Genomic DNA, 22,367 nt, shown 5'->3' on the forward strand with positions numbered 1-22,367 from the left:
GTCCAACCCCACCCTCAGGACCCTCCCTGACCATGGTGGACCTCCGAAACGAGGAGAACCCGCCCCAGAAGTCCATCGGGGTGGGAGAGGGTGGTTGGTTTATGCAAATGAGGTGGGCGGGGCTCTAAGGAACCGTCCAATCCCGCAGCGGCAGGACGCGCGCATCATCGTGGGGCTCTTCTACGAGACGGTGGCCAGGAAGGTCTTCTGCGAGGTGGGAACGGCGTCGGTGGAGATGGGGATGGTGGTGGTGGTGGTGGACCATGGATGGAGATGGTGGTGGTGATGGTGATGGTGGACCATGGATGGAGATGGTGATGACGATGGTGGACCATGGATGGAGATAGTGGTGATGGTGGACCATGGATGGAGATGATGGACCATGGATGGAGATGGTGGTGATGGTGGACCATGGATGGAGATGGTGATGACGATGGTGGACCATGGATGGAGATAGTGGTGATGGTGGACCATGGATGGAGATGATGATGGTGATGATGGTGGTGGACCATGGATGGAGATGATGATGGTGATGATGATGGTGGACCATGGATGGAGATGGTGGTGGTGATGATGGTGATGGATCAATGATGGTAGATCATGGATGGATGGAGATGGATGATGATGATGGTGGTGGATCATGGATGGATGGAGACGGTGATGGTGGTGGACCATGGATGGAGATGGTGATGGAGATGATGATGGTGATGATGATGGTGGACCATGGATGGAGATGGTGGTTGTGTTGATGGTGATGATGATGATGGATCAATGACGATAGATCATGGATGGATGAAGATGGATGATGATGATGGTGGTGGATCATGGATGGATGGAGATGATGATGGTGGTGATGGTGGACCATGGATGGAGATGATGATGGTGATGATGATGATGATGGATCAATGATGGTAGATCATGGATGGATGGAGATGGATGATGATGATGGTGGTGGATCATGGATGGATGGAGACGGTGATGGTGACGGTGATGATGATGAAGATGGATGATGATGGTGGTGGTGGTGATGATGGTGATGATGGATCATGGATGGAGACAGATGATGGTGATGATGATGGATCATGGATGGATGATGATGATGATGGATCATGGATGGATGGATGATGATGGATCATGGATGATGATGGATCATGGATGGATGATGATGGATCATGGATGGATGGATGATGGATCATGGATGGATGATGATGATGATGATGATGATGGATCATGGATGGATGGATGGATGATGATGGATCATGGATGGATGATGATGATGGATCATGGATGGATGATGATGATGATGATGATGGATCATGGATGGATGGATGATGATGGATCATGGATGGATGATGATGGATCATGGATGGATGGATGATGGATCATGGATGGATGATGATGATGATGATGATGATGGATCATGGATGGATGATGATGATGATGATGATGGATCATGGATGGATGATGATGGATCATGGATGGATGATGATGATGATGATGATGATGATGATGATGGTGGTGGTGTGCTGCAGGTGTACAAGGAGAAGCTCTACGGCAAGAAGTACGTGTGGTTCCTCATCGGCTGGTACGCCAACAAATGGTTCCGATGGTGGATCAGTGATGATGGATCATGGATGGATGGATGGGTGGATGGATGATGGATGGATGGATGGATGGATGGATGGATGGATGGATGGATGGATGGATGATGATGGATCATGGATGGATGATGATGATGATGATGATGATGATGATGGATCATGGATGGATGGATGGATGGATGGATGATGGATGGATGATGGATCATGGATGGATGATGATGGATCATGGGTGGATGGATGATGGATCATGGATGGATGATGATGATGATGGATCATGGATGGATGGATGGATGGATGGAGATGGATGATGGATGGATGGATGGAGATGGATGGATGGATGGATGATGGATCATGGATGGATGATGATGATGATGATGATGGATCATGGATGGATGGATGGATGATGGATCATGGATGGATGATGATGATGATGGATCATGGATGGATGGATGGATGGATGGATGGAGATGGATGGATGGATGGATGGATGATGGATGGATGGAGATGGATGGATGGATGGATGGATGGATGGATGATGGATCATGGATGGATGATGATGATGATGATGATGATGGATCATGGATGGATGGATGGATGATGGATCATGGATGGATGATGATGATGATGGATCATGGATGGATGGATGATGATGGTGGTGGTGTGCTGCAGGTGTACAAGGAGAAGCTCTACGGCAAGAAGTACGTGTGGTTCCTCATCGGCTGGTACGCCAACAAATGGTTCCGCACGCCCGACCCGTCCATCAACTGCACGGCCGACCAGATGGCCGAGGCGGTGGAAGGTCACATCACCACCGAGATCGTCATGCTCAACCCCGAGAACACGCGCAGCATCTCCAACATGGTGGGCCCCGCGGCCGCCTTGGCCGGTGGCCGGGACGGAGCTTGGGTGGTCTCCAAGCCAAACCTTGGGTGGTCTCCAAGCCAAACCTTGGGTGGTCTCCAACCCAAACCTTGGGTGGTCTCCAACCCAACCCTTGGGTGGTCTCCAACCCAACCCTTGGGTGGTCTCCAAGCCAAACCTTGGGTGGTCTCCAACCCAACCCTTGGGTGGTCTCCAAGCCAAACCTTGGGTGGTCTCCAAGCCAAACCTTGGGTGGTCTCCAACCCAACCCTTGGGTGGTCTCCAAGCCAACCCTTGGGTCAAGATTGGGTGGTGGCCAAGCCAACGTTGGGTCAATGTTAGATGGTCCCCAATGCAACCGTTGGGTCAATGTTGGGTGGTCTCCAAGCCAACCTTGGGTGGTCTCCAAGCCAAACCTTGGGTGGTCTCCAACCTAACCCTTGGGTCAACCATGGGTGGTCTCCAAGCCAAACCTTGGGTGGTTTCCAACCCAAATTTTGGGTGGTCTCCAAGCCAAACCTTGGGTCAACTTTGGGTGGTGGTCAATCCAACCATTGGGTCAACCATGGGTGGTCTCCAAGCCAAACCTTAGGTCAACATTTGGTCAACCTTGGGTGGTGGCCAAGGCAACCGTTGGGTCAGTGTTGGGTGAACATTGGGTGATCTCCAACCCAAACCTTGGGTGGTCTCCAACCCAAATCTCCAACCCAACCATTGGGTGGTCTCCAACCCAACTCTGAGTCAACTTTGGGTCAACCTTGTGTGGTCTCCAACCCAACCCTTGGCTGATCTCCAACCCAACCATTGAAATGTTCTCCAACCCAACCTTGGGTGGTCTCCAACCCAACCCTTGCCTGATCTCCAACCCAACCCTTGCGTGGTCTCCAACCCAACTTTGAGTCAACTTTGGGTCAACCTTGGCTGATCTCCAACCCAACCATTGAAATGTTCTCCAGCCCAACCTTGGCTGATCTCCAACCCAACCTTGGCTGATCTCCAACCCAACCATTGAAATGTTCTCCAACCCAACCATTGGCTGATCTCCAACCCAACCATTGAATGATCTCCAACCCAACCCTTGAATGTTCTCCAACCCAACCTTGGCTGATCTCCAACCCAACCTTGGCTGATCTCCAACCCAACCCTTGAATGTTCTCCAACCCAACCATTGAAATGTTCTCCAACCCAACCTTGCGTGGTCTCCAACCCAACCTTGGCTGATCTCCAACCCAACCCTTGAATGATCTCCAACCCAACCCTTGAATGGTCTCCAACCCAACCCTTGGGTGGTCTCCACCCCAACTTTGAGTCAACTTTGGGTCAACCTTGCGTGGTCTCCAGCCCAACCATTGAAATGTTCTCCAACCCAACCTTGGCTGATCTCCAACCCAACCTTGGGTCCACTTTGGGTGGTCTCCAATGCAACCATTGGGTCAACCTTGGGTGAACCTTGGGTGTTCTCCAACCCAACCCTTGCCTGGTCTCCAACCCAACCATTGGGTCAACCTTGGGTGGTCTCCAACCCAACCCTTGAATGTTCTCCAACCCAACCCTTGCCTGGTCTCCAACCCAACCATTGGGTCAACCTTGGCTGATCTCCAACCCAACCATTGAATGTTCTCCAACCCAACCATTGAAATGTTCTCCAACCCAACCATTGGGTCAACCCTGGGTGGTCTCCAACCCAACCCTGGAATGTTCTCCAACCCAACCCTTGAATGTTCTCCAACCCAACCATTGAAATGTTCTCCAACCCAACCATTGGGTCAACCTTGGGTGGTCTCCAACCCAACCCTGGAATGTTCTCCAACCCAACCATTGAAATGTTCTCCAACCCAACCATTGGGTCAACCTTGGCTGATCTCCAACCCAACCCTTGAATGTTCTCCAACCCAACCATTGAAATGTTCTCCAACCCAACCATTGGGTCAACCCTGGGTGGTCTCCAACCCAACCCTTGAATCTTCTCCAACCCAACCATTGAAATGTTCTCCAACCCAACCATTGGGTCAACCTTGGGTGGTCTCCAACCCAACCCTTGAATGTTCTCCAACCCAACCCTTGGGTGGTCTCCACCCCAACTTTGAGTCAACTTTGGGTCAACCTTGCGTGGTCTCCAGCCCAACCATTGAAATGTTCTCCAACCCAACCATTGAAATGTTCTCCAACCCAACCATTGGGTCAACCTTGGGTGGTCTCCAACCCAACCCTGGAATGTTCTCCAACCCAACCATTGAAATGTTCTCCAACCCAACCATTGGGTCAACCTTGGGTGGTCTCCAACCCAACCCTTGAATGTTCTCCAACCCAACCATTGAATGTTCTCCAACCCAACCATTGGGTCAACCCTGGGTGGTCTCCAACCCAACCCTTGAATGTTCTCCAACCCAACCCTTGGGTGGTCTCCACCCCAACTTTGAGTCAACTTTGGGTCAACCTTGCGTGGTCTCCAGCCCAACCATTGAAATGTTCTCCAACCCAACCATTGAAATGTTCTCCAACCCAACCATTGGGTCAACCTTGGGTGGTCTCCAACCCAACCCTTGAATGTTCTCCAACCCAACCATTGGGTCAACCTTGGCTGATCTCCAACCCAACCATTGAAATGTTCTCCAACCCAACCATTGGGTCAACCCTGGGTGGTCTCCAACCCAACCATTGAAATGTTCTCCAACCCAACCATTGGGTCAACCTTGGGTGGTCTCCAACCCAACCCTTGCCTGTTCTCCACCCCACCCCTGGCTGATCTCCACCCCACCCCTGGTTGTCCTCCCGCAGACGTCGCAGGAGTTCATCGCCAAGCTGGAGAAGCGCCTGGGCCCCAACCCCAAGGAGACCGGGGGCTACCAGGAGGCGCCGCTGGCCTACGACGCCATCTGGGCGCTGGCGCTGGCGCTCAACAAGACGGCGCAGGAGCTGGCCAAGCACGGCGTGGGCCTGGACGAGTTCAACTACAACAACAAAACCATCACCGACGAGATCTACCGCGCCCTCAACTCCTCCGCCTTCGAGGGCGTCTCGGTGCGTCCCGCAGGGGTTGGGTGGCTGGTGGTGGTGGCATCTAGGGGGGGGGTTCCGAAAAGTCAGATTTGGGTGGAGGAACCTCGGAAATGGTGGAGGAACCTCAGAAAATTCAGATTTGGGCGGCGGCGGCATCTAAGGGGGGTTCCAAAAGTCAGATTTGGGTGGAGGAACCTCAAAAATTGGGTCCCAAAGTTCAGATTTGGGTGGAGGAACCTCAGAAAATTCAGATTTGGGTGGTGGTGGCATCTAAGGGGGGTTCTTAAAGTCTCGTTTGGGTGTTGGTGGTATCTAAGGGGGGTTCCAAAATTCAGATTTGGGTGGAGGAACCTCAGAAATGGTGGAGGAACCTCAGAAAATTCAGATTTGGGTGGTGGTGGCATCTAAGGGGGGTTCCAAAATCCATTCTTGGTTGGAGGAACCTCAGGAATGGGGCTTTGAAAGTCAGATTTGGGTGGTGGTGGTATCTAGAGGGGGTTCCAAAAGTCAGATTTGGGTGGAGGAATCTCAGAAATGGTGGAGGAACCTCAGAAAATTCAGATTTGGGTGGTGGTGGCATCTAAGGGGGATTCCAAAAGTCAGATTTGGGTGGAGGTGGCATCTAAGGGGGATTCCAAAATCCATCTTTGGGTGGTGGTGGCATCTAAGGGGGGTTCCAAAATCCATCTTTGGGTGGTGGTGGCATCTAAGGGGGGTTCTAAAAGTCTCGTTTGGGTGGTGGTGGCATCTAAGGGGGCTTCCAAAATCCATCTTTGGGCGGTGGTGGCATCTAAGGGGGATTCCAAAATCCATCTTTGGGTGGTGGTGGCATCTAAGGGGGGTTCCACGGGCCCCGCTGGGCTGCAGACGCCAGCAGAGGTGTCCCCAGCTGTGTCCCCGTGTCCTCTCCAGGGCCACGTGGTGTTCGACGCCAGCGGCTCCCGCATGGCCTGGACCCTGATCGAGCAGCTCCAGGGTGAGGGGACAGCGGGGACAGCGAGGGGACACTGAGGGGACAGCGGGGACAGAGGGGACAGCGGGGACAGAGGGGACACTGAGGGGACAGAGGGGACAGCGGGGACACTGAGGGGACACTGAGGGGACAGAGGGGACATTGGGGACAGCGGGGACAGAGGGGACACTGAGGGGACAGCGGGGACAGCGGGGACAGAGGGGACAGCGGGGACAGAGGGGACACTGAGGGGACACTGAGGGGACAGAGGGGACATTGGGGACATTGGGGACAGAGGGGACACTGAGGGGACAGAGGGGACAGAGGGGACAGTGGGGACAGAGGGGACAGTGGGGACAGAGGAGACAGAAGGGACATTGGGGACAGAGGGGACACAGTGGGGACACTGAGGGGACAGCGGGGACAGCGGGGACAGTGGGGACAGTGGGGACAGTGAGGGGACAGTGGGGACAGAGGGGACAGCGGGGGGGGCGCTCGGGGACCCGCGCGTGGCACCGAGGGACGCGGCACCTGTCCCGGTGACACCTGGGGGGTGGCACCCGACCCTTGTCACCCGTCCCCTGTCACCCGTCCCTTGTCACCTGTCCCATTGTCACCTGTCCTGGTGTTCTCAAGGTGTCCCCAAGGTGTCACCTGTCCAATGTCACCTGTCCATTGTCACCTGTCCCACCTGTCCATTGTCACCTGTCCCAATGTCCTGAAGATGTCACCTGCCCCATTGTCACCTGTCCTGGTGTCACCTGTCCCATTGTCACCTGTCCCACCTGTCCCGGTGACACCTGTGGGGATGGCACCCGTCCCTTGTCACCTGTCCCATTGTCACCTGTCCATTGGGTGTCACCTATCCAGGTGTCCCCAAGGTGTCACCTGTCCAATGTCACCTGTCCATTGTCACCTGTCCCATTGACACCTGTCCCTTGGGTGTCACCTGTCTCACCTGTCCCATTGTCACCTGTCCAATGTCACCTTTCCAATGTCACCGGTGTCACCTGTCCTGGTGTCACCTGTCCCTTGGGTGTCACCTGTCCCACCTGTCCCTTGTCACCTGTCCAATGTCAGCTGTCCATTGGGTGTCACCTGTCTCACCTGTCCCGTTGTCACCTGTCCCAATGTTCTGAAGGTGTCACCTGTCCCTTGGGTGTCACCTGTGCCATGTCACCTGTCCAATGTCACCCATCCAATGTCACCTGTCCCTTGTCACCTGTCCCGGTGCCACCTGTGCCACCTGTGCCATGTCACCTGTCCCAATGTTCTGAAGGTGTCACCTGTCCCTTGTCACCTGTCCTGGTGTCACCTGTCCCACTGACACCTGTCTGGGTGTCCCCATGGTATCACCTGTGTGGGTGTCACCTGTCCAGTGTCACCTGTCCTGGTGTCACCTGTGTCACCTGTGCCATGTCACCTGTCCCAATGTTCTGAAGGTGTCACCTGTCCAGTGTCACCTGTCCTGGTGTCACCTGTCCCATTGTCACCCATCCAATGTCACCTGTCCCATTGTCACCTGTCCCATTGTCACCTGTCCATTGGGTGTCACCTGTCCAATGTCACCTGTCCTGGTGTCACCTGTGCCACCTGTGCCATGTCACCTGTCCCAATGTTGTGAAGATGTCACCTGTCCCTTGTCACCTGTCCTGGTGTCACCTGTCCATTGACACCTGTCCTGGTGTCACCTGTGCCATGTCACCTGTCCCGGTGCCACCTGTGCCACCTGTGCCATGTCACCTGTCCAATGTCACCTGTGTCACCTGTCCAATGTCACCCGTCCCGGTGCCACCTGTGCCATGTCACCTGTCCCTTGTCACTTGTGTCACCTGTCCCTTGTCACCTGTCCCCTGTCCCGGTGCCACCTGTGCCATGTCACCTGTGCCATGTCACCCGTCCCGGTGCCACCTGTGCCATGTCACCTGTGTCACCTGTCCGTGTCCCGGTGCCACCTGTGCCATGTCACCTGTCCCTTGTCACCTGTGTCACCTGTCCCTTGTCACCCGTCCCGGTGCCACCTGTGCCATGTCACCTGTGTCACCTGTCCCCTGTCCCGGTGCCACCTGTGCCATGTCACCTGTCCCTTGTCACCCGTCCCGGTGCCACCTGTGCCATGTCACGTGTGTCACCTGTCCGTGTCCCGGTGCCCGCAGACGGGGAGTACCAGAAGATCGGTTACTACGACAGCACCAAGGACAACCTGAGCTGGTACAACAACGACAAATGGATCGGTGAGAAACGGGGAAAAAACGGGAAATTGGGAAAATCGGGAAATTGGAACTAACGGGGGAAAATCGGGGAGAAAATGGGGGGAAATTGGGAAAAAAATTGGGGAATTTTGGGAAAAATTGGGGAAATTTTGGGGGAAAATTGGGGGGAGAAAATGGGGGGAAATTGGGAAAAAATTGGGGAGTTTTGGGAAAAATTGGGGGAAAATTTTGGGGGAAAATGGGGGGAAAATTGGGAAAAAATTGGGAAAAAATTGGGGGAATTTGGGGGGAAATGGGGGGAGAAAATGGGGGGAATAATGGGAGGAATAAAAGGGTGAAAATTGGGGAAAATTGGGGGAGAAAATGGGGGGAAATTGGGAAAAAATTGGGGAATTTTGGGAAAAATTGGGGAAATTTTGGGGGAAAATTGGGGGAGAAAATGGGGGGAAATTGGGAAAAAATTGGGGAATTTTGGGAAAAATTGGGGAAATTTTGGGGGAAAATTGGGGGAGAAAATGGGGGGAAATTGGGAAAAAATTGGGGAATTTTGGGAAAAATTGGGGAAATTTTGGGGGAAAATTGGGGGAGAAAATGGGGGGAAATTGGGAAAAAATTGGGGAATTTTGGGAAAAATTGGGGGAAAATTTTGGGGAAAAATGGTGGGAGAAAATGGGGGGAAATTGGGAAAAAATTGCGGAATTTTGGGAAAAATTGGGGAAATTTTGGGGGAAAATTGGGGGAGAAAATGGGGGGAAATTGGGAAAAAATTGGGAAAAAATTGGGGGAATTTGGGGGGAAATGGGGGGAGAAAATGGGGGGAATAATGGGAGGAATAAAAGGGTGAAAATTTGGGAAAATTTGGGGAAAAATGGGTGGAGAAAATGGGGGGAAATTGGGAAAATATTGGGGAAATAATGGGAGGGAAAAAAAGGGGGAAAATTTTGGAGAAAAATTGGAAAATAATGGGAGAAAAAAAAAGGGGGAAATTTTGGGGAAAAATTGGGAAAAAATTGGGAAAAATTGGGGAAATTGGGGGGAAAATTTGGGGGAAAAATTGGGGAAAATTTGGGGGAAAATGGGGAGAGAAAATGGGGGGAAATTGGGAAAAAATTGGGGAAATAATGGGAGGAAAAAAAGGGGGAAAATTGGGAGAAAATTGGAAAAAAATTGGGAAATAATGGGAGAAAAAAAGGGGGAAAATTTGGGGGGAAAATTGGAAAAAATTGGGAAAAAATTGGGGGAATTGGGGGGAAAAATTTGGGGGAGAAAAATTGGGAAAAAATTGGGGGAATTGGGGGAAAATTTTGGGGAAAAATTGGGGAAAATTTGGGGAAAAATGGGGGGAGAAAATGGGAGGAAAAAAGGGTGAAAATTGGGGAAATAATGGGAGGAAAAAAAGGGGGAAATTGGGGGAAAATTGGAAAAAAATTGGGAAAAAATTGGGGGAATTGGGGGGAAAATTAGGGGGAAAAATTGGGGGAAAATTGGGGAAATAATGGGAGGAAAAAAGGGGGAAAATTGGGAAAAATTGGAAAAAAATTGGGAAAAATTGGGGGAATTGGGGGGAAAATTTGGGGGAAATGGGGGAGAAAATGGGGGGAAATTGGGAAAAAATTGGGGAAATAATGGGAGGAATAAAAGGGTGGAAATTGGGGAAAAATTGGAAGAAATTGGGGAAATTTGGAAAAAATTGGGAAAAATTGGGGAGAAAATGGGGGGAAATAATGGGAGGAAAAAAAGGGTGGAAATTGGGGAAAAATTGGGGGAATTTGGGGGGAAATTGGCAAAATTAAGGAAAAACGGGGAGAAATGGGTGGGGAGAGAAGAGGAAAAATTGGGGGAAAATTGGGAAAATTGGCAAGAAAAAAGGGGAAAAACGGCAAAAACGTTGGGAAAAATGCTGGAAATTTTTCCGGATGTTCCCAAATTTCCAATTTTTTGGGATTTTTCCCAATTTTGTCCGCAGGGGGGTCGCCCCCGGCCGATTACACCAAGGTGATCACCACGTTCCGCTTCCTGTCGCAAAAGTTGTTCATCTCCGTCGCGGTGTTGGCGTCACTCGGAATCGTCCTGGCCGTCGTTTGTTTGGCCTTCAACATCTACAACGGCCACGTCAGGTGCGGGAATTCCCGAAAATTCCTGAAATTCCACAAAATTCCGAAAAATTTTAAAAAAAATTCTGAAAGTTCTGGGGGGTTTGGGGGCTTGGGAGGGGAAAAGTTTATTCTGGGGAAAAATTCAGGGGGAAAAATTGGGGGGAAATGGGAAAAGTTCTGGAGAAAATTGGAGAAAAATTTGGGGGAAAAGTGGGGAAATATTGGGGGGAAAAGGAGAAAAATTTGGGATAAACCAGGGGAAAAATTTGGGAGGGGAAAAGTTTGGGGAAAAATTCAGGGGAAAAAATTGGGGGGAAAATGGGAAAAGTTCTGGAGAAAATTGGAGAAAAATTTGGGGGAAAAGTGGGAAAATATTGGGGGGAAAAGGAGAAAATTTGGGATAAACCAGGGAAAAAATCAGGGGAAAAGTTTGGGGAAATATTCTGGGAAAAATTCAGGGGAAAAAATTGGGGGGGAAATGGGAAAAGTTCTGGAGAAAATTGGAGAAAAATTTGGGGGAAAAGTGGGAAAATATTGGGGGGAAAAGGAGAAAAATTTGGGATAAACCAGGGAAAAAATTTGGGAGGGGAAAAGTTTGGGGAAAAATTCTGGGAAAAATTCAGGGGAAAAAATTGGGGGGGAAATGGGAAAAGTTCTGGAGAAAATTGGAGAAAAATTTGGGGGAAAAGTGGGAAAAATTTTGGGGGAAAAAGGAGAAAAATTTGGGATAAACCAGGGAAAAAATCAGGGGAAAATGGGGGGGAAAATGGGGAAAAAATGTGGGAAAAAATGGGGAAATTGGAAAAAATTGGGAAAGTGCGGGGAATGGGGGAAGATGGAGAAGAAATTCTGGGGAAAATCGGGAAAAATTCTGGGAAAAGAGAGAAAAATTCCGGGGGAAATTTGGGGGAGAATTGGGAGAAAAATTCGGGGGAAAATGGGGGAAATTGGGGGGAAAATCAGGGAAAAATTGGGAAAAAATTTGGGGGGAAATTTGGGGGAAATTCTGGGAGAAATGGAGAAAAAAATTGGGAAAATTTGGGGAAAACCAGGAAAAATTGGAAAAAATTCTAGAGAAAATGGGGGATATTCTGAGAAAAATTGGGGAAAATGCTGGGAAAAATGGAGAAAATGGGAAAAATTTATGAAAAATTGTGAAAATCCATTAAAAAATGAGGGAAAATTCAGGGAAAAATGGGGGGAAATTGGAGGGGAGAAATGGGAAAAATTCTGGGAAAAATTGGGGAAAAAAATTGGGAAAAAATTGGGGAAAAATTGGGGGAAAATTAGGGAAAATTCTGGGTGAAAATAAGAAAAAAAATGGGAGAAAATGGGGAAAAAATCTGGGAAAAATTTGGGGAAAAATCAGGAGAAATTCTGGGAAAAGTGGGAAAAATGGAAGGAACGATGAAAAATTGTGAACACCAGTAAAAAAAAAAGGGGGAAAATTCAGGGAAAAGTGGGAAAAATTGGGGAAAATGCTGGGAAAAATTGGGAAAATGGGAAAAATTTATGAAAAATTGTGAAAATCCATAAAAAGTGAGGGAAAATTCAGGGAAAAATGGGGGGAAATTGGAGGGGAGAAATGGGAAAAATTCTGGGAAAAAAAATTTGGGGAAAAATTGGGGAAAAATTAGGGAAAATTCTGGGTGAAAATAAGAAAAAAAAAGGCGGAAAATGGGGAAAAAATCTGGGAAAAATTTGGGGAAAAATCAGGAGAAATTCTGGGAAAAGTGGGAAAAATGGAAAAAACAATGAAAAATTGTGAACACCAGTAAAAAAAAAGGGGGAAAATTCAGGGAAAAGTGGGAAAAATTGGGGAAAATGCTGGGAAAAATTGGGAAAATGGGAAAAATTTATGAAAAATTGTGAAAATCCATAAAAAGTGAGGGAAAATTCAGGGAAAAATGGGGGGAAATTGGAGGGGAGAAATGGGAAAAATTCTGGGAAAAAAAATTTGGGGAAAAATTGGGGAAAAATTAGGGAAAATTCTGGGTGAAAATAAGAAAAAAAATGGGAGAAAATGGGGAAAAAATCTGGGAAAAATTTGGGGAAAAATCAGGAGAAATTCTGGGAAAAATGGAAAAAAATTATGAAAAATTGTGAACACCAGTAAAAAAAAAGGGGGAAAATTCAGGGAAAAGTGGGAAAAAATGAGGAAAAACCGGGAAAAAAACGCCCGCTGTCCTTGTCCGGGTGTTCCCGGTTGCGGTTGTAGCGGGGCGGGTGCGGCTGTTGCAGGTACATCCAGAACTCGCAGCCCTACCTGAACAACATGACGGCCGTCGGTTGTACCCTGGCGCTCGCCGCCGTCTTCCCGCTGGGGCTGGACGGGTACCACATCGGGCCGGGGCTGTTCCCCCTCGTCTGCCAGGTGCGCAACAGGCGGAGAGACAGGCGGAGAGAGGGGAAATAGTGGCGGGAACAGGCGGAGCGACAGGCGGAGAGAGGGGAAATGGTGGGGGGAACAGGCAGAGAGACAGGCGGAGAGAGGGGAAATGGTGGGGGGGAACAGGCGGAGGGACAGGTGGAGAGAGGGGAAATGGTGGCGGGAACAGGCGGAGCGACAGGCGGAGAGAGGGGAAATGGTGGGGGGGAACAGGCAGAGAGACAGGCGGAGAGAGGGGAAATGGTGGCGGGAACAGGCGGAGCAACAGGTGGAGAGAGGGGAAATGGTGGGGGGGAACAGGCAGAGAGACAGGTGGAGAGAGGGGAAATGGTGGCGGGAACAGGCGGAGAGCAGGGAAATGATGGGGGGAACAGGCGGAGCAACAGGCGGAGAGAGGGGAAATAATGGGAGGAACAGGCGGAGAAATACTGGGGGGGAACAGGCGGAGAGCGGGGAAATAATGGGGAGGGACAGGCGGAGGAACAGGCGGAGAGCAGGAAAATGATGGGGGGAACAGGCGGAGAGTGGAGAAATAATGGGGGGAACAGGCGGAGCAACAGGCAGAGAGCGGGGAAATGATGGGAGAGACAGGCGGAGGAACAGGTGGAGAGCGGGGAAATGATGGGGGGAACAGGCAGAGGAACAGGCGGAGAGAGGGGGAAATAATGGGAGGGACAGGCGGAGGAACAGGCGGAGAGCGGGGAAATAATGGGGGGCAACAGGCGGAGCAACAGGCGGAGAGAGGGGGAATGGTGGGGGGAACAGGCGGAGAGCAGGGAAATGATGGGGGGAACAGGCGGAGCAACAGGCAGAGAGCGGGGAAATAATGGGAGGGACAGGCGGAGGAACAGGCGGAAATGGAGGGAAATGGGGTGGGAACAGGTGGAGGAACAGGCGGAAATGGGAGGGAACAGGTGGAGGAACAGGCGGAAATGGGAGGGAACAGGTGGAGGAACAAGCGGAGACACCACCAGGGATGGGAGGATCCAGTCAGGAACAATCGGAATGGGAAGGGAAGGAACAGTTGGGAACAATCAGAACGGGAGAAAAATAAACAGTCGGAAACAATCGGAATAGGGAAAAAAAGGAAAGAAGCCGTTCAGAAACAATCAGAGGAGGAACAGTCGGAATGGGAAGGGAAGGAACAATTGGGAACAACCAGAATGGGAAGGGAAGGGAAGGAACAGTTGGAAACAATCAGAGAAGGAACAATCAGAATGGGAAGGAAAGGAACAGTCGGAATGGGAACCATCAAAATGGGGGAAAAGAAAGAAACAGCTGGGAACAAATGGAGGAAGAACAGTCGGAATGGGAAGAAAGAATCAACAATCGGAATGGGAAGGATAAGGAACAGTCGGAATGGGAAGGATAAGGAACAGTCGGAATGGGAAGGAAAGGAACAGTCGGAATGGGAAGGATAAGGAACAGTCGGAATGGGAAGGAAAGGAACAGTCGGAATGGGAAGAAAGAGTCAAGAACAATCGGAATGGGAAGGAAAGGAACAGTCGGAATGGGAAGGAAAGGAACAGTCGGAATGGGAAGAAAGAGTCAAGAACAATCGCAATGGGAAGGGAATGAACAGTCGGAAACAATCAGAATGGGAAAAAAAAGGTAAAAACAGTCGGCAACAATCAGGATGGGAAGGGAAAGAAGAGTTGGGAACAATCAGAGGAGGAACAATCAGAATGGGAAGGGGAGGAACAACCAGAACAGTCAGAAACAGTCAGAAACAGTCAGGAACAGTCAGAAACAGTCAGGAACAGTCAGAAACAGTCAGACCCACAGCCAAGAAAGCCAAACCCCAGAAAACGACAACACCCAGAGCAGGAACAACCAACACCACCAATCCCGGCGGCGTTTCCGACTGTCAGGCCTTGTCCGACTGTCGCCGTGTTGTCCGACTGTTGTTGGCAGGCGCGGCTGTGGCTGTTGGGGCTGGGCTTCAGCCTGGCCTACGGCAGCATGTTCACCAAGATCTGGTGGGTGCACACCGTGTTCACCAAGAAGGACGACAAGAAGGACAAGCGGAAGGCGAGCACGGAACAGGCGGACGGGGGGACTTTGGGATGGTGTTGGGGTTTGGGTGTTGGGGTTTGGGTGTGGTTTGTTGGGGTTTGGGTGTTGGGGTTTGGTTGTTGGGGTTTGGGTGTTGGGGTTTGGTTGTTGGGGTTTGGGTGTTGAGATTTGGCTGTTGGGGTTTGGTTGTTGGGGTTTGGTTGTTGGGGTTTGGGTGTTGGGGTTTGGGTGTGGTTTGTTGGTTGTTGGGGTTTGGTTGTTGGGGTTTGGGTGTTGAGATTTGGCTGTTGGGGTTTGGTTGTTGGGGTTTGGTTGTTGGGGTTTGGGTGTTGGGGTTTGGGTGTGGTTTGTTGGTTGTTGGGGTTTGGTTGTTGGGGTTTGGGTGTTGAGATTTGGCTGTTGGGGTTTGGTTGTTGGGGTTTGGTTGTTGGGGTTTGGGTGTTGGGGTTTGGGTGTTGGGATTTGGGTGTTGGGGTTTGGGTGTTGGGATTTGGGTGTTGGGGTTTGGTTGTTGGGGTTTGGGTGTTGGGGTTTGGGTGTTGGGGTTTGGGTGTTGGGGTTTGGTTGTTGGGGTTTGGGTGTTGGGGTTTGGGTGTTGGGGTTTGGGTGTTGGGATTTGGGTGTTGGGGTTTGGTTGTTGGGGTTTGGGTGTTGGGGTTTGGGTGTTGGGGTTTGGGTGCACACCGTGTTCACCAAGAAGGACGACAAGAAGGACAAGCGGAAGGCAAGCACGGAACAGGCGGACGGGGGGACTTTGGGATGGTGTTGGGGTTTGGGTGTTGGGGTTTGGGTGTTGAGATTTGGGTGTTGGGGTTTGGGTGTTCCTTTGGGATCCGGGTGTTCATTTGGGGTTGAGGTTGTTGGAATTTGGGTTGTTGGGATCCGGGTGTTCCTTTGGGATCCGGGTGTTCCTTTGGGATTTGGGTTGTTGGGATCCGGGTGTTTGGTTTCTGGGTGTTCCTTTGGGATCCAGGTGTTCTTTTTAGGATCCGGGTGTTTTTTTGGGATTCAGGTGTTTGTTGGGCTTTGGGTGTTGGGATCCGAGTGTTCCTTTGGGATCTGGGTGTTGGATTTGAGATGCGGGTGTTGGGTTCCGGGTGTTCCTTTGGGTTCTGGGTGTTCCCTTGGGATCCGGGTGTTCCTTTGGGATCCGATTGTTCTTTTGGGGTTTGGGTGTTGGGGTTTGGGTGTTGGGGTTTGGTTGTTGGGGTTTGGGTGTTGGGGTTTGGGTGTGGTTTGTTGGTTGTTGGGGTTTGGGTGTTGGGGTTTGGGTGTTGGGGTTTGGGTGTTGGGGTTTGGGTGTTGGGGTTTGGGTGTTGGGGTTTGGGTGTTGGGGTTTGGGTGTTGGGGTTTGGGTGTTGGGGTTTGGGTGCACACCGTGTTCACCAAGAAGGACGACAAGAAGGACAAGCGGAAGGCAAGCGGGGAACAGGCGGACGGGGGGACTTTGGGATGGTGTTGGGAAATGGGTGTTGGGGTTTGGGTGTTGTGGTTTGTTGGGGTTTGGGTGTTGGGATCCGGGTGTTCCTTTGGGATTGAGGTTGTTGGTTTCCGGGTGTTCCTTTGGGTTCCGGTTGTGGTTTTTTTGGGTTCCGGGTGTTCCTTTGGTTTCCGGGTGTTCCTTTGGTATTTGGGTTGTTGTTTCCGGGTGTTCCTTTGGGTTCCGGGTGTTCCTTTGGGATTGAGGTTGTTGGGATCCGGGTGTTTGGTTTCCGGGTGTTCCTTTGGGATCCGGGTGTTCCTTTGGTATTTGGGTTGTTGGGATCCGGGTGTTTGGGATCCGAGTGTTCCTTTGGCATCCGGGTGTTCTTTTTAGGATCCGGGTGGTTTTTTGGGATTCGGGTGTTCTTTCGGGGTTGGGGTTGTTGGGATTTGGGTGTTTGGGATCCGGGTGTTCCTTTGGGATCTGGGTGTTCCTTTGGGATTGAGGTTGTTGGGATCCGGGTGTTCCTTTGGTATTTGGGTTGTTGGGATCCGGGTGTTTGGGATGTGGGTGTTTGGTTTCCGGGTGTTCCTTTGGGTTCCGGTTGTGGTTTTTTTGTTTCCGGGTGTTCCTTTGGTTTCCGGTTGTGGTTTTTTTGGTTTCCGGTTGTTCCTTTGGAATCCGGGTGTTCCTTTGGTATTTGGGTTGTTGGGATCCGGGTGTTCCTTTGGGATCCGGGTGTTCCTTTGTGTTCTGGGTGTTCCTTTGGGATCCAGTTGTGTTCCCTTGGTTTCCGGGTGTTCCTTTGGGTTCCGGTTGTGGTTTTTTTGGTTTCCGGGTGTTCCTTTGGGATTTGGGTTGCTGGGATCCGGGTGTTTGGTTTCCGGTTGTTCCCTTGGTTTCTGGGTGTTCCTTTGGGTTCCGGGTGTTCCTTTGGGATTTGGGTTGTTGGTTTCCGGTTGTTCCCTTGTTTCCCGGGTGTTCCTTTGGTTTCCGGGTGTTCCTTTGGGATCCAGTTGTGGTTTTTTTGGTTTCCGGGTGTTCCTTTGGTTTCCGGTTGTGGTTTTTTTGGGATCCGGGTGTTCCTTTGGGTTCCGGTTGTTCCTTTGGGATTTGGGTTGCTGGGATCCTGGTGTTTGGTTTCCGGTTGTTCCCTTGGTTTCCGGGTGTTCCTTTGGTTTCCGGGTGTTCCTTTGGTTTCCGGTTGTGAATTTTTTGGTTTCCGGGTGTTCCTTTGGGATTTGGGTTGTTGGTTTCCGGTCGTTCCCTTGGTTCCTGGGTGTTCCCTTGGTTCCCGGGTGTTCCTTTGGGATCCGGGTGTTCCTTTGTGTTCTGGGTGTTCCTTTGGGTTTCGGTTGTGGTTTTTTTGGTTGCCGGTTGTTCCCTTGGTTTCCAGGTGTTCCTTTGGTTTCCGGTTGTTCCCTTGGTTCCGGGTGTTCCCTTGGTTTCCGGGTGTTTGGTTTCCGGGTGTTCCCTTGGTTCTGGGTGTTCCTTGGGTTCCGGGTGTTCCCTCGGTTTCCGGTTGTTCCCTTGGTTCCGGGTGTTCCCTTGGTTCCCGGGTGTTCCTTTGGGATCCGGGTGTTCCTTTGTGTTCTGGGTGTTCCTTGGGTTCCGGGTGTTCCCTCGGTTTCCGGTTGTTCCCTCGGTTTCCGGTTGTTCCCTTGTTTCCGGGTGTTCCCTCGGTTCCGGGTGTTCCCTCGGTTTCCGGGTGTTCCCTCGGTTTCCAGTTGTTCCCTCGGTTTCCGGTTGTTCCCTCGGTTTCCGGTTGTTCCCTCGGTTTCCGGTTGTTCCCTCGGTTCCGGTTGTTCCCTCGGTTCCGGTTGTTCCCTCGGTTCCGGGTGTTCCCTCGGTTTCCAGTTGTTCCCTTGTTTCCGGTTGTTCCCTCGGTTTCCGGTTGTTCCCTTGGTTCCGGGTGTTCCCTCGGTTTCCGGGTGTTCCCTCGGTTTCCAGTTGTTCCCTCGGTTTCCGGTTGTTCCCTCGGTTTCCGGTTGTTCCCTCGGTTTCCGGGTGTTCCCTCGGTTTCCGGGTGTTCCCTCGGTTCCCGGCTGTTTGTTTCCGGCTGTTCCCGGTCCCGGTGTCGCCGCTGACCCCCCGTCCGTGTCCCCGCAGAGCCTGGAGCCCTGGAAGCTCTACGCCACCGTGGGCGGCCTGGTGGCCCTGGACGTGGTGACGCTGAGCGTGTGGCAGATCGTGGACCCCCTGCACCGCACCATCGAGGTCCGCGCGCCTTCCGGAACCTTCCGCGGGGCTTCGGGGGGTCCCGGGAGGTTCTCGAGATGTTCTGGAGGGGTTTGAGGGGTTCTTGAGGTGGTTTTGGAGGTTCTCCAGGTGTTTGAGGTGGTTCTGGAAGGTTCTCTGGGGGTTTGGAGGGTCCTGGGAGGTTCTCGAGATGTTCTGGAGGTGTTTGAGGTGGTTCTGGAAGGTTCTCTGGGGGTTTGGGAGTTCCAGGGAGGTTCTTGAGATGTTCTGGAGGTGTTTGAGGGTTTCTGGAAGGTTCTCTGGGGGTTTGGAGGGTCCTGGGAGGTTCTCGAGATGTTCTGGAGGGGTTTGAGGGGTTCCTTGAGGTGTTTGAGGTGGTTCTGGAAGGTTCTCTGCGGGTTTGGAGGGTCCTGGGAGGTTCTCGAGATGTTCTGGAGGTGTTTGAGGGGTTCTTGAGGTGGTTTTGGAGGTTCTCCAGGTGCTTGAGGGGATTCTGGAAGGTTCTGTGGGGGTTTGAGAGGTTCCTGGGAGGTTCTTGAGATGTTCTGGAGGTGTTTGAGGAGTTCCTTGAGGTGTTTGAGGGGGTTCTGGAAGGTTCTCCAAGGGTTTGGGGGTTCCTGGGAGGATCTCGAGATGTTCTGGAGGTGTTTGGGGGTTCCTTGAGGTGTTTGAGGTGGTTCTGGAAGGTTCTCTGCGGGTTTGGAGGGTCCTGGGAGGTTCTCGAGATGTTCTGGAGGTGTTTGAGGGGTTCTTGAGGTGGTTTTGGAGGTTCTCCAGGTGTTTGAGGGGGTTCTGGAAGGTTCTCTGGGGCTTTGAGGGGGTTCCTGGGAGGTTCTTGAGATCTTCTGGAGGTGTTCGAGGGGGTTCTGGAAGCTTCTCCAAGGGTTTGAGAGGTTCCTGGGAGGTTCTCGAGATGTTCTGGAGGCATTTGAGAGTTCTGGAAGGTTCTCCAGATGCTTGAGGGGATTCTCCCCAAAATCCCGAATTTTCCTCAAAATCCCGAATTTTCCGCCCAAAATCGGAATTTGCCGCAGGAGTTCACCAAGGAGGAGCCCAAGTCGGACACGGACGTTTCCATCCTGCCCCAGCTCGAGCACTGCAGCTCCACCAAGATGAACACCTGGCTCGGTACCCGGCAAAACGCAACATTTTGGGGCAAATTTCCGCAATTTTGGGCAAATTTTGGCAAATTTTAGGGGAAAATTTGGGGTTTTTAGGTGGAATTTTGGGGTTTCCAGGTGGAATTTTGGGAGTTTCCGATGGAATTTTGGGGCATTTCAGGACAAATTTTAAGATTTGGGGGCAAATTTGGGGGATTTTCAGTGAAATTTGAGGGGTTTCAGGTGAAATTTTGATTTTTTTTTTAAGGCAGATTTGGGGTTTTTTAGGTGGAATTTTGGGGTGTTCAGGTGGAATTTCGGGAGTTTCTGATGGAATTTTGGGGCATTTCAGGGCCAAATTTGGGTGTCCAGGTGGAATTTGGGGGCAAATTTGGGGGATTTTCAGTGAAATTTGAGGGGTTTCAGGTGAAATTTTGATTTTTTTTAAGGCAGATTTGGGGTTTTTTAGGTGGAATTTTGGGGTGTCCAGGTGGAATTTTGGGAGTTTCTGATGGAATTTTGGGGCATTTCAGGGCAAATTTTGGGATTTTGGGGCAAATTTGGGGGATTTTCAGTGAAATTTGAGGGGTTCTGGTGAAATTTTGATTTCTTTTAAGGCAAATTTGGGGTTTTTTTCTGGTGGAATTTTGGGGTTTCCGATGGAATTTTGGGGGATTTCAGGGCAAATTTGGGCTGTCCAGGTGGAATTTTGGGGATTTTCGGGCAAATTTTAAGATTTGGGGGCAAATTTGGGGGATTTTCAGTGAAATTTGAGGGGTTTGAGGTGAAATTTTGATTTTTTTAAGGCAGATTTGGGTTTGGTTTTTTTTTTCTGGTGGAATTTTGGGGTTTCCAGGTGGAATTTTTCTTGATTTTTTCCAGGGATTTTGAATTTAAAAAAGGAATTTTTTAATTAATTTTTTTTTTCCTTTTTCTCGATTTTTCCAGGGATTTTTAATTTTAAAAAAGGAATTTTTAAATTAATTTTTTTTTTCCTTTTTCTCTATTTTTTCCAGGGATTTTTAATTTAAAAAAGGAATTTTTAAATTAATTTTTTTTTCCTTTTTCTCGATTTTTCCAGGGATTTTTAATTAAGAAATAGGAATTTTTTAATTAATTTTTTTTTTCCTTTTTCTCGATTTTTCCAGGGATTTTTAATTAAAAAGAGGAATTTTTTAATTAATTTTTTTTTCCTTTTTCTCGATTTTTTCCAGGGATTTTTAATTTAAAAAAGTAATTTTTTAATTAATTTTATTTTCTTTTTCTCGATTTTTCCAGGGATTTTTAATTAAGAAATAGGAATTTTTTAATTAATTTTTTTTTTTTCCTTTTTCTCGATTTTTCCAGGGATTTTTAATTAAAAAGAGGAATTTTTAAATTAATTTTTTTTCCTTTTTCTCGATTTTTTCCAGGGATTTTTTACGGCTTCAAGGGGCTGCTGCTGCTTTTGGGGATTTTTTTGGCCTACGAGACCAAAAGCGTCTCCACGGAGAAAATCAACGACCACCGAGCCGTGGGCATGGCCATCTACAACGTGGCGGTAATTCCGGAACATTCCAGGGAAAAATTCCCCAAAAATTCCGCTCCAAAATTCAGAAAAATCCCAAAAAGTCCGAACAAAAAATTAAAAAAAAATTCCAAAAAAATTCCCCCAAAATTAAAAAAAAAAAGCTCAGAAATGGTCCAAAAATACAAGAAAAATAAAAAAAAAAAAAGCAAAAAAATTCCCCCAAAAATCTCAAAGAATTGTCCAAAAATTCCACAAAAATACCAGAAAAAATCCCCAGAAATTCTCAAAAAATTCCCAAAAATTCCCCAAAAAAATCCCCAAAAATTCGGTTCAAAAATTCAGAAAAATCCCAAAAAGTCTGAACAAAAAATTAAAAAAAAATTCCAAAAAAAATTCCCCCAGAATTCCGAAAAAAATGATCAAAAATTGTCCAAAAATACAAGAAAAATGCAAAAAAAAAGCAAAAAAATTCCCCCAAAAATCTCAAAGAATTCCCCAAAAATTCCACAAAAATACCAGAAAAAATCCCCAGAAATTCTCAAAAAATTCCCAAAAATTCCTCAAAAAAATCCCCAAAAATTCGGTTCAAAAATTCAGAAAAATCCCAAAAAGTCCGAACAAAAAATTTAAAAAAATAAAAAAAAAATTCCCCCAAAATTCCAAAAAAAATGCTCAAAAATTGTCCAAAAATACAAGAAAAATACAACAAAAAATTGCAAGAAAATCCCCCCAAAAAATCACAAACCCCCTCAAAAAATCTCAAAAAATTGTCCAAAAATTCCACAAAAATAGCAGAAAAAATCCCCAGAAATTCTCAAAAAAGTCCCAAAAATTCCGCAAAAAAATCCCCAAAAATTCCTAAAAAAACCCGCACAAAAATCTCTAAAAATTAAGAAAAGTCCCCTGAAAAATCCCAAAAAATTCCACCAAAAATCCCCCAAAAATTCCTAAAAAAATACTAAAAAAAATTCCCAAGAAAGACCAGAAAATTTCCCAAAAATTCCTTA

General features: G+C 49.3%; 1 protein-coding gene across 1 annotated transcript in view; it reads left to right on the forward strand.

Annotated features, from left to right (window-relative positions):
* Positions 1-22,367, forward strand: part of GABBR1 (gamma-aminobutyric acid type B receptor subunit 1) — a gene marked incomplete at its 3' end in the record, with an annotated part of 57,266 nt that overhangs the window by 29,002 nt on the left and 5,897 nt on the right. The window contains exons 8-18 of the mRNA XM_058822525.1: positions 149-214; positions 2,271-2,462; positions 5,241-5,483; positions 6,375-6,438; positions 8,571-8,648; positions 10,594-10,744; positions 12,965-13,097; positions 15,027-15,143; positions 18,661-18,768; positions 19,785-19,878; positions 21,263-21,390. Coding sequence (XP_058678508.1) covers positions 149-214; positions 2,271-2,462; positions 5,241-5,483; positions 6,375-6,438; positions 8,571-8,648; positions 10,594-10,744; positions 12,965-13,097; positions 15,027-15,143; positions 18,661-18,768; positions 19,785-19,878; positions 21,263-21,390 — 1,374 coding nt within the window. The remainder of the gene's footprint in view (positions 1-148; positions 215-2,270; positions 2,463-5,240; positions 5,484-6,374; positions 6,439-8,570; positions 8,649-10,593; positions 10,745-12,964; positions 13,098-15,026; positions 15,144-18,660; positions 18,769-19,784; positions 19,879-21,262; positions 21,391-22,367) is intronic.

The sequence above is a fragment of the Ammospiza caudacuta genome, chromosome 33, assembly GCF_027887145.1.
Source record: "Ammospiza caudacuta isolate bAmmCau1 chromosome 33, bAmmCau1.pri, whole genome shotgun sequence".
Taxonomy (NCBI): domain Eukaryota; kingdom Metazoa; phylum Chordata; class Aves; order Passeriformes; family Passerellidae; genus Ammospiza; species Ammospiza caudacuta.